Below are 17,677 nucleotides of genomic sequence, written 5' to 3'. Positions count from 1 at the left end.
AGTACTAGTGTTGTATCCAGACACTCCACCGAGTTTGGAGTATCATAGTGAAGAAAAATCTCAATTCGTAGAATTGGGGAGTGGATTAAGGAAGATTAGTTAACATATTCTCGAACCACTATATATCGTTGGGTTTGTTCTCTCTTCCTTTATCTCTTTGATTACTAATGATATGCGGATTATGTATCCAGAGCCCTAAACCGCACACAAATTGCCATGTCAAAGACATGGCACGGGTATAGCCGCACCCTATGCGCCTATACCATCTGATGTGAGCTTCATATATAGGGATTTGGTACATTCTAGAAAGATGTACGGTATAATCAATTCGGATTCTTTTCCTTAAATAACGAAAGTTAGTTGGGATAAGATTGCATTTAATAAGAGAAGAGATTCTATCGAAACCCTAATTCGTGAGCCTATAAATACATAGCTCATAAACCCTAAAAAGATATTCGTTTACTCATACGTAACAACAGCATACATATCTTCATCGTACGAACAAAGCTTCATACGATCTTAAAGACTTTCAGGTATGTCTTGAACTATAAAACCTTCATGTCTTTGGGCCACTCAACCGCGTATGATAGGTTGTTGGTGGACTCTCAAATCGGCCACCCTGTCAGAATCGAAACGATACCGGTGTGGGTTATCCACGACTAAGTGTCGGAGGTCCGAATGTTGTTAGTCCTTAAACCCTATTATGCACTCAAGCGTAAGTTCACCTTGACCTCGTGAAAATATGCTTGATCATTTGGCGCCATCCGTGGGACCGGTTACATGAATAAACAAGAGGGAAATTCATATTGAATATATAATTCATTTCTGTATTTTCCATAAAATGTAATCGGTCACTTTCAGGTTATTCACCTAATTAAGATCAATGGTGGGCAACAAAGGTTCAAAGCTGACTTTTCTGGTATTTACAGGTCAACGAACACCTGCACAAACATCAAAGCAGGCATCTGCGGCAAAAGGAAAAAAGGTATCAAAACACCCTTCAACAGAGGCTATCCTAATGGGGCCGACAAGCGCCGAGATGGAAAAAACGGTTCCTCAGACTTTGGCGGAGGCAGAAAGTGAGTGGATGCAGAGTGTGGGGGAAGACACGCCCCTAGGAGTAGAAAGTAGTTACGTACGTTTCAAAGAAACAGAAACCAGACGCATGAAGTCTCCAGAAAAAATAAGTTTCGGATCTCCAGCTAACAGTAGCTACATACGCTCTAAAGAAACAGATGTTGGGTACAAATCTCCGCTATGTAATGTCAAGCTAATGGCAAAAACTACGTATGTAGGAACAATCCCAATTATGACAACGGTAGAACCATAAACTCAAACTTTGAGGGTTACTCTGGCAAGTGCGCATGAAGAAATTAGAATATTGGGTTTGAGAAACCTGAACGGTTCGTACATCACAGTAGCGCCACTACAAGCAAAAATGACTTATACATCACCCCAACCAAATGTACGTTAGTTAACGCAAACTCAACATCAGGGTGACCAGGGGAGTGCACCTTATAACCCGCTAGAGCCAAGTAGTTCGAATAATTTTATTTCACAACTACAACAAGTTGCACCTCCACACCTAGCGCAAGCACTTAATGAGCCGGTGCGATTCCAAGAGTTTATGCAAAACTAGTTTGCAGTGATGCAAGGGCATAAAGCAAGGCAATCTCTAGAGGTGGTTCCCACCACAGAAAAATTCGCCACACACATAGCGAATCAGCCATTTCCAGAAGCACCTATAATACCGTTAACGTTAGGAAGTTATGACGGGTTGTCAGACCCCGATGACTTCCTACAAAGGTTTGAAGGAACTGCGAGAACCCATAATTGGGGAGATGCGGTAGCATGTCACATGTTACCAATTGTGCTGCAGGGAGTAGCACGGGAGTGGTTCAATAATCTAACCCCCAGGAGCATAACAGGTTATGCAGACTTAAGATCTCATTTTCTACTTAACTTTCATAGTCTGTATGCACGAAGAAGAATGCACGTAGAAAGTCACGACATCAAACAAAAACCCAAAGAATCTTTGGGTGAGGTTATTGATAGGTACACAAAGGAAGTGGCTAAAATACCAGATCTAACAGAAAGCCAAAAGGTGTCAGGATTTATACATTGCCTTGATACAGAAAAACACATGTCTTTGTGGTAGAGGTTGCGAAGGAAAGTCCCGCAAACATTTGCAGAAGCGATAAAAGAAGCACATGATTACATGCGGGCGCAAGAAGATATAACGCAAAATTGCGGAAGAAATTACATGGGCAAAAACAACGATGATGATCACCACCGCGATCAGGGCTGAAACGACCCGTCCATATTACTATAAACGCAGTACGTTCTCATTGATCCCATAGCGAGGTATTTGACCTCTATATGATACGTTTTAGAAAATATTGCATTCGTTTCATAAAAAGCACATCATTATTATACATAATGCATGTTTTAAACAAGTGGGCGATTATTTAACAAATAATCCCCAAAATACATCGGTTTCCAAATACTACACACGTGACGTAACAGTCGAATATAATACATGATAAAGGTTTTATTGAATGCAACACTTTATAAAAGTATGAGACTCCGTGCACAGCTTGCTCAGATAATGCAACAGCGGAAGACTTTCTTAAGGACCTGAGAATAAACATGCGTAAACAGTCAACACAAAGGTTGGTGAGATATATAGGTTTATCATCGATATAAATATAGACCACAAGATTTCATAGTTATAAATATATGTACACTCGCAAGCGTATAAAAGTATTCTATAAGTTGTTGAGCGCTTCGGTAACCATACTTAACCATTAATGTGGCATATTCCCTTTATTATGAAATCTCCCTACACTGTATCAAGTGTAGTAGAAACGAAGTACTATGCAACCGTTTACTATACTAGAGCGACTAGCCCAGTTGGGGTTGTCAAACCCGATAGATCTATCAATAGGATTCGCGCTTACATGTTCTTACAACATGTAAATATTAGTTACCAAGCTATTAGGGAAGATATGCAAGGTGGTACAACTCAACGTAGAATATATTTTAAGTACTTGTGTCCATGGCGTAAAACATAAAATGCATGTATTCTCATCCCAAAATATTTTTAGAGTTTAAAAATGGGACTATATACTCACAGTAGTAAAAGTATATTAATAATAAGTTTTCAACTTATTAAAAATATGACCGTCGTCCTTGGATTCACGAACCTATAACAATAATAACGATTCAGATAATAATACGACATATGAATAAAATAAAGCAAGTTCATAGAATACTTATATAATAATTTTTAACATTTTATGTTAGTAGTCCATTGTTAGTAGTCCTTTGTTAGTAGTCCAAAATAGTCCGAAAAGTCCAACAGTTCAATAATCGGTATATATATATATATATAATCTTAGAATTACCCCTACGACGTATTGTATACGTATTGTCTTTGCATCAACCCAGAGACGTATTGTATACGTATTGTCTTAGAATTAACTAAGACGTATTGTGTACGTATTGTCTTAGGATTTATCAAAACGTATTGTATACTTATTGTGTTAGGACGTACCAAGAATATTATTATACATATATACAATCACAGAATTAACCAAGATTATAATATTTTGTTATACTACTGATAACATGTCCAAATATATATAGGATATAGGAAAAGTTAACAAGGATATGGTTAATATAGTTTTTATAATATAAATATCGTCCATACAACGTTAATTTTAGCAGATTTTATTTTGCTCGCCAAATATTCATTACAACTACGTTTAAAGTGAATCAAATTGCTATGGATACAGTAAGAAGTAAATTTTACAAACCAATTCGAAAAGTTCAGCCCAAATAGTAATTTTTAGAGATTTACCCTCTTTTTGTGTCGGTGGACAGATTTGGAAAAATCTCGGCATCCACCCAATATATGATTTTTGATAAAATACTTCCACTTTGTCTAAAATCATGAAAACAATAATGGAAGTCTTATTTATATATATTAACATATTTTCAAAGTCTTAGCCTCAAACTCAAAGTTTAAGCTAGGTTTTTAATTCCCAACCCAAAACACCCCGCTTTTTACCGAATGGAGATTAAAGGATATATGTTAAGTTTCAAGGTGTTCTTCATATGTACAAGTTATAAGTTATTATATTAACTTAATACAACATCATAATACATATAAATAAGTGTTATTAGAGTTAAGTTAGAAAGATTAGATTAGTTTTTCAAACAAGCTTGGTGTTCACCAAAACAAGTTCTAGTTTTTACAAGTTTTATAAGTATAATAAGATAGCAACTATACAAGGAATTGAACAAGGATTTTGAGAAGTATTTTACCTTGATTATAAAGAGGAAAGTTGCTGAGATTAAAGTATGATATGAGAGCATTCAAGTGTGTGTTTTTAGTTTAAGAAAATGTAGAGTAAAAATGAGTTAAAATGGTCCTTATTTATAAGATTATAATTTTGGCTTTTAGTGAAAATATCTATGATAAGTTAAATTGTATTAAGTCATGCATGACATATTAAATTGATTAGGTTATTGATGACATATTACACAAATAATTGCAGATTTCTATTGGTATATACCAATAGTAAATACTTCTAGAAGCTGTGTATAATACGGGTTAAAATACCGTATGAATGCGAGTAGAATTCTTTGAGGAAATTGAACAGAAATATGAGTATAGCTATCCTTTATATGTATTGGTATATTATAAAGTGTATTCAATACTTGTAAGGATGTATTTACACTCGTAATACATTATATGTAAATACATTTTAACATAAGTTAATTACGTAGTTTAAATAATAATATATATATTGTTTGAAAACTCTTTAAATTAGTAGTATGAAAATATATATATATATATATATATATATATATATATATATATATATATATATATATATATATATATATATATATATATATATATATATATATATATATATATATATATATATATATATATAATACTTTGTTAATATACTTAATGAGATATTTAATTATCATATTTTCAAGTTAAATATATATAAATCCATATATATACACAATAATTAAACAATTAAACAATTAAATCAAGTTATGACGTTCGCGAATCGTCAGAATAAAAGGGTGACCAAAAGCTTGTGTAAAACTCTTTTCGGAGGTTCAAGATTTATTAAAATTCATTGCTTATCAAGTCGGAATTATATAAAGATTATGTTTAAATTTGGTCGGAAATTTCCGGGTCGTCACAGTACCTACCTGTTAAAGAAATTTCGTCCCGAAATTTGATCGAGGTCGTCATGGCTAACAATAAGAATGTTATTATGACGAATATAAGTTGATTCATAGGGTTTTATCATGATTGAGAAATATGGATAAAATAATTCAATTACTCGAAACGTATGAGTGAAGCTATCGTAAAAGAGTGAAATGAGAAAATAGGGATTCGTCTTATCTTTTGACGTCATCACGGTTGATCTCCGGATTAAAGAAAATCTTTGTAATCTATATAATATTTGATTCTTTGGCGATTAAGGAAATTATGATCCTCTTCGATTTAATGTAATAATCTGTCTCGATTTCTCTTTCGAATATTTTACTATAAATCAACCTCCTACGTTTCCTTATTTCCACATCTCCCATCTTTCATACTTTCTTCCTTTCTTCGTACTTCCAAAACATTCGTCAATATGCTCCATCCAGTTTTAATTCTTGATATATTCTTGACTATCACATCTGTCATTCTTCTTTTTCATCTTCCACCGGAGGAATCCGTTAATTTCTACTATGCTCTTGGGTTTATAGTGTTCTTAGTTTTCCCGTGTCTTTATATTGTTATACGCATTGATATACACGGTTTGTAATTTCTGCGTTGTCTTCGTGCTTATATTTTTCCTTATATTTTGGAGTTTTATGCTTCCGTCTTCTTTTCCTGACTTCAAATCAAGCGAATAATGGTCTAGAATTCATAGATATAAAATTCGGAATGAACATAGCTAATGCTCTAAGAGAGAAATTGTAATAGCACAATTTGACTTGTAAAATTACCAGAATCCAAAGGAAAAGATAGAACTATCAATAGAATATGTTCTTGATATGTTTAGAGATTAGATTGAATGTAAGAGTCATGTAACATGGCACATGATGACGTGATGGTCTGTGAATCATTACGTTTCATTTAGAAACTCCGCATGACTTACTGTAATATAATCACGTTGATCAAGTGTCATTATATTATACTAACTCATGCTTCAGTTCCCAACATTACTTCAAAAACATTCATATTTTATACTCATAGGTTTCAGATATTTAGAAACTAAAACAGTTTTCTTTATGATGTGATACAGATAACGCGAAGCAATAAATGATTTCAGATAAGAATGGTTATGAAAATATCTTCAGAAATATGAAGGATATTTATAATGGAAGATACGATGATATCTTAGAATATTTAAGATAAGAAGATGATGAAGAATATTGTCCGCAAGGGTTTTAGAGTAAGGAGCAAGGTATTTGCTAAGGATTTTAGCAGACACCGAATCATTTGGATTCTTTGAAGGAGATTTTGTCCTTGTGATTTGTCCACAGCCTCCTTCAGGGTTTGCTCAATCCATTTTCCAGTTCCAAACCTTCTCTTTTTATGTGCCTTGCTAACACAATATTCTTTATCATCAACTTTTGACTGTTACGGTTGTCTACAGTTTCTGCTACTTCATTCAGCTTTTTTAAAACTTCATAGTACTGATTCGTAGGCTGAAGTGCTATTCCGGATTTCAGAATTATAATTCCAGGAAATAACGTTATAGGTATATACAAAAATGATGTGAGATTCAAGAATAATTATTGATGCTTCCTGGGGTTTGGTATGACAATTATTGTTACAAGATGTAGATGGGTACATGACAAGGTTTTATAGTGATCTTTCAGAGAGATTTAAGTCAAAGAGCAATAAAGTTGCTGGTAAGCTTACTACTAATGTGGTGGAATATAAAAGGTTCCCCAGTAATGATGGCGAAAAGACAACGTATATATCAAGGTTATAATAAGGCTACTCCAGATGAAAAGTCGAAGTTGTCTTTTTGGAGCTGTGATAAAATTCGCTATTTTGAAAAGGGATTGTAAAGTTATTTTGGATAATAATAATGCTAAAGGATCTGACACGGATACGTGTTGAACCTTTGCTTAGGTTTAAGTGTCCTCCGAATGCATATCTATATGCATATATTCTTCGTATGTATCGTGTGATTGGTTCATTCTCTCGATTGATCCTTAGTTGAGATGTTTTCAAGAATTTTGAAGGGTTTAGACGCAGGTTGTCATCGTCAATATCCGTATAATGAATTCGTCGTTAATCTTGAATGATACGAATATCTTTATGAGTTATGTGAATGAAAGTGATGTTCTAGTATAGTTTGAATTTAAAGTATGATTTTGAAGGATGTAGGAATTTAAGATTGATGGCACTTCTTAAATCTTGACTTGGATTTTGATCTGTCAAAATTAGAATATATAATTGAATTCGTATGGAAAATGGTTGTCTTGAATTTTGTGAAATGATGTATATTGCTATGAAAGGAGAAAGTATAATTAACGATTGTCGAAACATCATTGAAAATGTACAGTGTAACATATTAATGTGAACTTAAGTATTTCTCGGGTATTACCTACCCGTTAAAATAAAATTTCACAAGTAATATTTTGTACAAAAGAATTTTTATTACAGTCTTTATGAAAATATATGTATGTATATTTTCTTCAGATGTAATATGAATTTAATGAGTTAATATTATATTAATCTCATTTGGTTTACGGTTGGAACTAGAAATGAATAATCCCTAAAACTTTAGAGATTACATAATCGCCACGGAATATTTCTTCAACGTAAATGAAATAATGAATTAATACTTCATCACTCATTATTGTTGGTATCCCTCAGTGCCTGCGGTGCGTATGATGTTGATGCTCATAATGCGGCTTACGATGTGAGGCTTGTGATGTTGTTGGTAATGCTGCTGCTGGTGCTGGTAGTGGTTTAATGTGAGTATAGATGATGAGAATTTGTTTTGTTTTGTATTGTGAAAGAAGATGTTTAAAGTTTCTTGAATAAAAAGAGAGGTCAAGAGCTTTATAAAGGGAATGAAATGATGTAGGATGCACTTGCTAATGAAGATTTGCTTTTCATGACTGTAAATTTTTTTTTTTTTTTACTAAATAATTCACCATGCAAGATACGGAGTAAAGGTCGGATAGCCTCAATAATATTAGTAATATTATACTCATTGCGGCATATCCTGGAAAGAGGAGAGAAAATGGTGTTACAAACGAATTCGCCGGTAAGTTCCTCATGTTCTTCACCAAGAGGGCAATGTGGTGGATGGAAGGGATCACCTTCTTCTTGTCTCCAATGATTAAGTAGACTACGAACCCATCCCCAATTCATCCAAAATAGATAATGGCTAATTGGTTGATCCATACTGGTCACACTGCTTTCGGAGCTCGAGTGAAATTCCATATCGGAATTCGAGGGACTTGAACTAGTGGAGAGTTCTATTTCGTACGATTGAATAAAGGATTTTTCAATATGAAATGATTTCCGGCTATCGGATGGTATTCTAATTACATAGAATATCTATATATATAGAGCAAAAGATTTCATAGATTATGGAGAAATTTACGGAATATGTTAGGCAAACTTTACAGTAACAGATACGCTAAGATATGAATTAGCATATACGCTAAAATATGAACTTTGTCTATACACTATTTATGCAATCAATGCAGTAAGATGTGTCTAGACTAATAATGATAAGCATGTAATTTTCTAAGGGTGATAAGCAGATGATTTCCGACTAGAAATGATAAGCAAAACTTTTGACATGCAGTTAAGGTCGAACTCCAGACTCACTAATGCAACTTAATAACTATCCGTTAGACACACTAATGCAAGACATGGTTCGCTAAGACCACCGCTCTGATACCAACTGAAATGACCCGTCCATATTACTATAAACGCAGTACGTTCTCATTGGTCCCATAGCGAGGTATTTGACCTCTATATGATACATTTTAGAAAATATTGCATTCGTTTCATAAAAAGCACATCATTATTATACATAATGCATGTTTTAAACAAGTGGGCGATTATTTAACAAATAATCCCCAAAATACATCGGTTTCCAAATACTACACACGTGACGTAACAGTCGAATATAATACATGATAAAGGTTTTATTGAATGCAACACTTTATAAAAGTATGAGACTCCGTGCACAGCTTGCTCAGATAATGCAACAGCGGAAGACTTTCTTAAGGACCTGAGAATAAACATGCGTAAACAGTCAACACAAAGGTTGGTGAGATATATAGGTTTATCATCGATATAAATATAGACCACAAGATTTCATAGTTATAAATATATGTACACTCGCAAGCGTATAAAAGTATTCTATAAGTTGTTGAGCGCTTCGGTAACCATACTTAACCATTAATGTGGCATATTCCCTTTATTATGAAATCTCCCTACACTGTATCAAGTGTAGTAAAAATGAAGTACTATGCAACCGTTTACTATACTAGAGCGACTAGCCCAGTTGGGGTTGTCAAACCCGATAGATCTATCAATAGGATTCACGCTTACATGTTCTTACAACATGTAAATATTAGTTACCAAGCTATTAGGGAAGATATGCAAGGTGGTACAACTCAACGTAGAATATATTTTAAGTACTTGTGTCCATGGCGTAAAACATAAAATGCATGTATTCTCATCCCAAAATATTTTTAGAGTTTAAAAATGGGACTATATACTCACAGTAGTAAAAGTATATTAATAATAAGTTTTCAACTTATTAAAAATATGACCGTCGTCCTTGGATTCACGAACCTATAACAATAATAACGATTCAGATAATAATACGACATATGAATAAAATAAAGCAAGTTCATAGAATACTTATATAATAATTTTTAACATTTTATGTTAGTAGTCCATTGTTAGTAGTCCTTTGTTAGTAGTCCAAAATAGTCCGAAAAGTCCAACAGTTCAATAATCGGTATATATATATATATATATATAATCTTAGAATTACCCCTACGACGTATTGTATACGTATTGTCTTTGCATCAACCCAGAGACGTATTGTATACGTATTGTCTTAGAATTAACTAAGACGTATTGTGTACGTATTGTCTTAGGATTTATCAAAACGTATTGTATACTTATTATGTTAGGACGTACCAAGAATATTATTATACATATATACAATCACAGAATTAACCAAGATTATAATATTTTGTTATACTACTGATAACATGTCCAAATATATATAGGATATAGGAAAAGTTAACAAGGATATGGTTAATATAGTTTTTATAATATAAATTTCGTCCATACAATGTTAATTTTAGCAGATTTTATTTTGCTCGCCAAATATTCATTACAACTCCGTTTAAAGTGAATCAAATTGCTATGGATTCATTAAGAATTAAATTTTACAAAACCAATTCGAAAAGTTCAGCCCAAGTAGTAATTTTTAGAGATTTACCCTCTTTTTGTGTCGGTGGACAGATTTGGAAAAATCCCGGCATCCACCCAATATATGATTTTTGATAAAATACTTCCACTTTGTCTAAAATCATGAAAAAAATACTGGAAGTCTTATTTATGTATATTAACATATTTTCAAATTCTTAGCCTCGAACTCAAAGTTTAAGCTAGGTTTTTAATTCCCAACCCAAAACAGCCCGCTTTTTACCGAATGGAGATTAAAGGATATATGTTAAGTTTCAAGGTGTTCTTCATATGTACAAGTTATAAGTTATTATATTAACTTAATATAACATCATAATACATATAAATAAGTGTTATTAGAGTTAAGTTAGAAAGATTAGATTAGTTTTTCAAACAAGCTTGGTGTTCACCAAAACAAGTTCTAGTTTTTACAAGTTTTATAAGTATAATAAGATAGCAACTATACAAGGAATTGAACAAGGATTTTGAGAAGTATTTTACCTTGATTATAAAGAGGAAAGTTGCTGAGATTAAAGTATGATATGAGAGCATTCAAGTGTGTGTTTTTAGTTTAAGAAAATGTGGAGTAAAAATGAGTTAAAATGGTCCTTATTTATAAGATTATAATTTTGGCTTTTAGTGAAAATATCTATGATAAGTTAAATTGTATTAATTCAAGCATGACATATTAAATTGATTTGGTTATTGATGACATATTACATAAATAATTGCAGATTTCTATTGGTATATACCAATAGTAAATACTTCTAGAAGCTGTGTATAATACGGGTTAAAATACCGTATGAATGCGAGTAGAATTCTTTGAGGAAATTGAACAGAAATATGAGTATAGCTATCCTTTATATGTATTGGTATATTATAAAGTGTATTCAATACTTGTAAGGATGTATTTACACTCGTAATAGATTATATGTAAATACATTTTAACATAAGTTAATTACGTCGTTTAAATAATAATATATATATTGTTTGAAAACTCTTTAAATTAGTAGTATGAAAATATATATATATATATATATATATATATATATATATATATATATATATATATATATATATATATATATATATATATATATATATATATATATATATATATATATATATAATACTTGGTTAATATACTTAATGAGATATTTAATTATCATATTTTCAAGTTAAATATATATAAATCCATATATATACACAATAATTAAACAATTAAACAATTAAATCAAGTTATGACGTTCGCGAATCGTCAGAATAAAAGGGTGACCAAAAGCTTGTGTAAAACTCTTTTCGGAGGTTCAAGATTTATTAAAATTCATTGCTTATCAAGTCGGAATTATATAAAGATTATGTTTAAATTTGGTCGGAAATTTTTGGGTCGTCACAGTGGCAAAAACTCTGGGTCCGTGAAGAGGTACAATAACAATAGCCCGTTAAAAGGCGAAAGTTATAACAGTAACAATAAATACCGCAGGTTCAACAACAACAGAGGAGGAGGCAATTATAGAAGTACGAGCGCCCACGATGATAATTATGCAATCATAAAAGACCTCAGCAAAACACCAAAGGAAATATTAGCAACTGAGCCAGTATGTAAAACGTTCGAAGCTCCAGCACCGCTACCCGATTACGTAAAGAAAGACAAAACCAAATTCTGTGATTTCCACGACGATTTTGGTCTTGAAACTAACAAGTGTAGGCAGTTAATCGAAAAGGTGGTCGCAGAACTAAAAAGGGGAAGGTTGCAGCACTTAAAGAAATCATCTAAAATAGAGGGCAATAAGTCAAGGCAGGAAAAAGAATACCCGTGGCAGAAGAAAATCGAGTCAAAAGCAGGAGAAGCGGAAAAAACCATAAATACGGTAAGGAGTAAGAGTGTAATGACAGAACCGAAAGAAGTCAAAGATTGGAAAAAAGCGATAATCCCATTCGGAGCAAGTGAAAGGCAATGGTTCAATGCACCCGTGATAGTTAAAGGGTACATCAAAAGTTGTAATCAGGAACTTAAGGGTTTGTGTGTGGACACTGGCTGCAACATGGATATAATATATGAATATTGTTATATGTCGCTACCTAGATCAGTCAAGTCGCAGCTAAAAAAGAAAGCAGTTACTTTATATGATTTTGCTGGTGAACCGGTCCCGTCATTGGGGACGGTTAGGGTTAAGTTAGAATTACGAGACGATAACCATGGTAAAAAGAGAAGGGATGTTAAAATTGAATTTGCTATAGTCAACTCGAAAGCTGAGCATAACGCACTGTTAAACAGAAACACTTTGCAAAAGCTAGGAGCCATATCATCCACAATACACGGTCTATTAAGATTCTCAACAAAGTGGGGAGTCGCAACTATAAAATCAGAAGTGGATAGAAAAGTGAGAACGATACAAAAAGGCATAAGGCGGGGATGCAAAGATGCAAAGTCAAGTAAACAACAAATAGCTCAGACAATCGAAGACATGTTATGCTCACAGGTATGTGGTATATGCAAATATTTCAATATGGTATTTGATGTTGCGAATTATAATTTTTAGAAAAACTAAAAGCGCAAATTTGTGGCGCAATCAAAATTTAGCTCAGTAAAAGTGTAAACAATTAAGATAAGCGCATAATTATGTGATGCGGATGCATAAAAATACGTTATAATTACTTCTTTTAAAGATATTACACACCATTATAATAAAACAAGATGCAGGATTTGGAAAATCTCAGAAAAAGTGTTAAAATAAACAAGGAGATCCCAAGAAAAAGTATCAAAAAGATCAGCATCCACATTGTGAGCTTAATGAAAAAGCGCAAACCAAGGAATAAGAGAAACGTAGCACATGCAAGGGTAGAAAAATTACCCAATGCCAAAAAAGAGCAATTTGTGATGTAAAAGCAAAATGCTTGGGTGTGCGCACACATCAAGCCAAAAAATAGCGTATGTGCAACACCAAAAATCAGTACAGCTGTAAAGAATGATGCGCCTGAAGAATTTGCTATAAAGCAAAGCGTGCGCACCCTAACATCTACTGACATCATTCAAGCATGGTTATCAGGGGAAGGTAAATTACATACATAAAATAACAGCTAAGGTAAATATTTTTCTCTAAGCTAAATTGAAATTTATTTTCGGACATTATATCAGCAGGAGGTTTATGGCGTTTAAAACAACGGCACTCGAGTGATTGGTGGAATAAACACCATATCAATAATAAACCTCTGAAGATCATTTGTGAGACTCTTGAAATAAGCATTGGGTTGCTTATATAGATGGATTCGATATTGGTTTATCAATGCGTACAAACAATTTTTAATCTTAAGAGTATAATATGTATAAGCATTGGTTTGCTTTGCTAAGATGCAAGAATAAAAGGATTATGCGTATATAGAAGGGTCACTCCTGTCATATCCAAATAACATTTATTCATATGTTATAATGCGCATACAAGTGCAAATGTTTAAAGAAAACCGCTTATAAATTTGCAAATAAGTATGAAAGCATATAGCAAAATATATTAAAATATCCATATGACAAGGTTACGAAGGCCTAACGATAAGCACAAGAATACTTATATCAAATGCCTCTAGCAAACAAAAAATCTCTTATACTGCAACAGCGTATAAGAAAAGGCAGATACCTAAAAGGATAAAATTCTACTCTTATACATATCATTTAAGATATTTATTTCCTACAAACATACTAATATACTAGGGGTGGCTTAATTGGAACGGTGCCCTACACTAAGGATAATATACAATCCTCGCCCGCAGCGATCAGACGCATACCCTGCATTTTGAAACAAAAAAAGAAATAAATATAGATATAGGGATGTGAAACCTTTAAACTGCCGGGCCCATCCCTCGCTAGCAAAAAATAACAATTAGGAAGTGGACAATCACTGTCCCTCCAACCCAAATTGCTTGCAAGCTTAAGCAAGCATATCATCAACCACTTGTCGGGACGTAAAATCCCCATTCTCAGCCAATTCCTCCAAACGAGGAATCCTCAAATCTGCTAACGCCGCGGAGGCCTCAGCACATTTCCCAGCAGCATATTCCACAAGTTCATTCGAAATAGATACCGAAATAATGTCCGGTACAGCAAGGTTTGATTTCACAATATCCCAAAAAAGGGATCGCTCATAAGCACGGGCAGCGACTATAGCCTGATCAAACGGAATGCGAACACTCAAGCAGGCCATGATATGATTAGCAATCTCAGGAAGACTATATCTTAAAGTCGAGTATTTAGTTTGGAGGCTTGAGCATTTGGCCATAAGATCATCACGCTCACTAACAACTTTTGGTGCTTCGCGTCCAGCTCCTGAAGGTGTTTTTTAAGCTGGCAGTTATCAGATGACGCAGTACCAAGTTGTAGCGACAAATGATTCACCTGAGTCTCAAGATCAGCCCGAACAATTTTCGAACGCTTAATTTCATTCATTAGACATTGGCACTCACCCTCAAGATGAGTATTCCTATCCTCCACCTTCAAACGAGCTGCAACCTCCTGATGAAGTTGTTCAGATATCTGTCATTTCTCAGCATCAAGCTTGGCAAACTCCCTTTGCTCACGCAACAGATGTTTATGACCAAGAATTATGGAATTGGATTTCTGTTTCAAGCGGCTAATGTCTTTGACAAGATTGAACATCGTGGCCTGCGTATCAATGAAAAGATCTTGCTCAAGAGAGAGATGCTCAAACTTCGCAACAAGGCTGGAAGGAGCACAGGGACCAAGATGCGAGAACTGTTGAGTAAAAGTGGGAACATATATCTTAAAAAACTAGTCAAAATAATCCAGATTCATGTCAGGGGATAAAGAAAAGCTAGTCAGAATGTTGAGTCGAGCACTCTAGTTGCGACTAGTATCCTGTGAAGGTGCATCTGAATACAGGTCGGTGCGCCTTTGGAATGGTGGAAGCTTGCGGGAAAGATTCGGATCCGCAGTTGATTGGGGAAACACGGGAGAATTTGGAGCAATCTGGGATGCCTGAGCTTCTGGAGCAGGAGCACGGTTGTCAGATTTCACCTCTTGGTCAATTTCAATCGGCTTACTAACATCTGCAAAAATAAGAGGTAGCATTATATACATATATATATATATATATATATATATATATATATATATATATATATATATATATATATATATATATATATATATATAAAATAATAAAAATGTTATTAAATAGAGCAAAACAGACGCTTACCGATAATTGGCCTTTTTCCTGCCGCTTTCGAAGTTTCCACAGCTGGGGACCGCTGAATTTCAACGAAGGAAGACACATCAGTTTCTATTTCTTGACGCGGGCTAGTTGTCCTGCGCTTGGAAGTTGCAGGAGCAGCCGGATTGGTTGGAGCCTTAATGATTTCTGGTTGAACGTCCGAGTCGGTATCATGCAGATCTTTCTGTCCAAAAGCAACGCTATCAGACGCCTTCAACATCATAAACTCATTCAAATCCATTTATGCAAATACAAGAGCACATAACAAAATAAGAAAAAAGGAATTAAATACACGCCCAATTTAATGCAAGTAAAAAAGGGATATACCCTTCTTGTTTTTAATAATAACGGGACGCTTATCAGAATGCGTCCAGTGGGTTGAAATGCAGCCAAGAACTAATGGGACATTGGGATAAACACGTGATGGAAGCTGAAGATTAAGGCAAGACTTGTAAAATCTATCTTCCTCGGGAAGAATCGGCAAATGTTTGTTTTTCTCTCCTTTTTTGCCAGAATACCAGACAAGGATGCTATTGTAATCTTCAGAAACGCAAGTGGCTTTAACAAATAAAAAAAGATTTTTTCCGCATCTCTTTCACACCCTGTTTTAGAGTAACACAAAACTTGGCGATATTATCAAAAGAATACCAACTCTCATCACTCATTGACGCACGAAACAGGTTGGTAAAAATGGATAAAGACGGTTTACGACCGTCGGCACGACACCACATCTCAAAAATAGAAATGCGATTGGCACCATAAGGGTAAAGTTGGCTAATACCGATTGAGTAGTGGCGAAGAACTTCCATGAAAAAAGGGGTTGGAGGAATACGGGTGTTACCAAGCTCCACGACCTTGTCATAAACGACAATCATTAGCTCCGATGGTTCGTTAGCCAGTTGGCCACTTAAAGGGGCAATCGGAGAATATTGTTCGATTGGGGGATATTGTTTGACGATTCGGAGAATCTCCGTTTCGGTAATCGAAGATTTTATATCCTTCACGTTCTTTTCAGAAGATATGACAGATCAATGCAAGATTAAAAAATGTAAATAAAAGAGAAGGATGGAAAGAAAGCACGGACCTTCGGATAACTGAATACGAACAAAAAAGTAAATGGCTGCCGGAAAAAGATCAAAATTTAAAAATAGAGAGGAGCGTGTAAAACCCAAGAAGGGTAAATTGATTATTTATAGGCGAGTAAAAATGAAAATGACATGGGCAATTCTTGAGCGTACACGTGTATCAATCTACGAAAATTGATTGGCAAATCGGCGTACGATAGCAACTCTAGGTAGTTGTATATATTTTCATCATTATCTTTAGGATGAATAATGACAGTTGTCACCTCGGGTATAGGAATTACATTCGAAAGGACGATTTTTCAACTATACGAATATATCGCATTAAATGCAAACGGCGGTTGGTTACACATACACGCATATAACGTTCTATGTGTATTGTCAATACGTTTAAATGCATAATCGTTTGATTCGGTGTAATCATTGGGCATTATTTTGTGCTACTACTTTATTTTAAATAAGTTCGACGCTATACTCTCATTGGCTTTGTATATAACATCAAACTGGGGGGACTTAATGATACGCATATCCGCAAGGCTATGCAGATTACGCATCCAGAGCCCTAAACCGCACACAAATTGCCATGTCAAAGTCATGGCACGGGTATAGCCGCACCTTATGCACCTATACCATCTGATGTGAGCTTCATATATAGGGATTTGGTACATTCTAGAAAGATGTACGGTATAATCAATTCGGATTCTTTTCCTTAAATAACGATAGTATGTTGGGATAAGATTACATTTAATTAGGGAAGAGATTCTATCGAAACCTTAATTCGTGAACCTATAAATACATACCTCATAAACCCTAAAAAGATATTCGTTTACTCATACGTAACAACAGCATACATATCTTCATCGTATGAACAAAACTTCATA

The 17,677-nt window shown here is 34.1% G+C and overlaps 1 protein-coding gene across 1 annotated transcript; it reads left to right on the top strand.

Annotated features, from left to right (window-relative positions):
* Window positions 1-1,648: 1,648 nt before the first annotated feature.
* LOC139870539 (uncharacterized) lies at window positions 1,649-13,756 on the top strand. Its single transcript, XM_071858325.1, has 4 exons — window positions 1,649-2,154; window positions 11,889-12,975; window positions 13,383-13,548; window positions 13,635-13,756. Exons 1-4 carry the CDS (start codon window positions 1,649-1,651, stop codon window positions 13,754-13,756), a joined length of 1,881 nt encoding a protein of 626 aa, XP_071714426.1.
* Window positions 13,757-17,677: the final 3,921 nt, after the last annotated feature.

Source organism: Rutidosis leptorrhynchoides, chromosome 10 (genome assembly GCF_046630445.1).
Source record: "Rutidosis leptorrhynchoides isolate AG116_Rl617_1_P2 chromosome 10, CSIRO_AGI_Rlap_v1, whole genome shotgun sequence".
NCBI lineage: Eukaryota > Viridiplantae > Streptophyta > Magnoliopsida > Asterales > Asteraceae > Rutidosis > Rutidosis leptorrhynchoides.
This window is presented reverse-complemented; position numbering and strand designations above follow the sequence as displayed.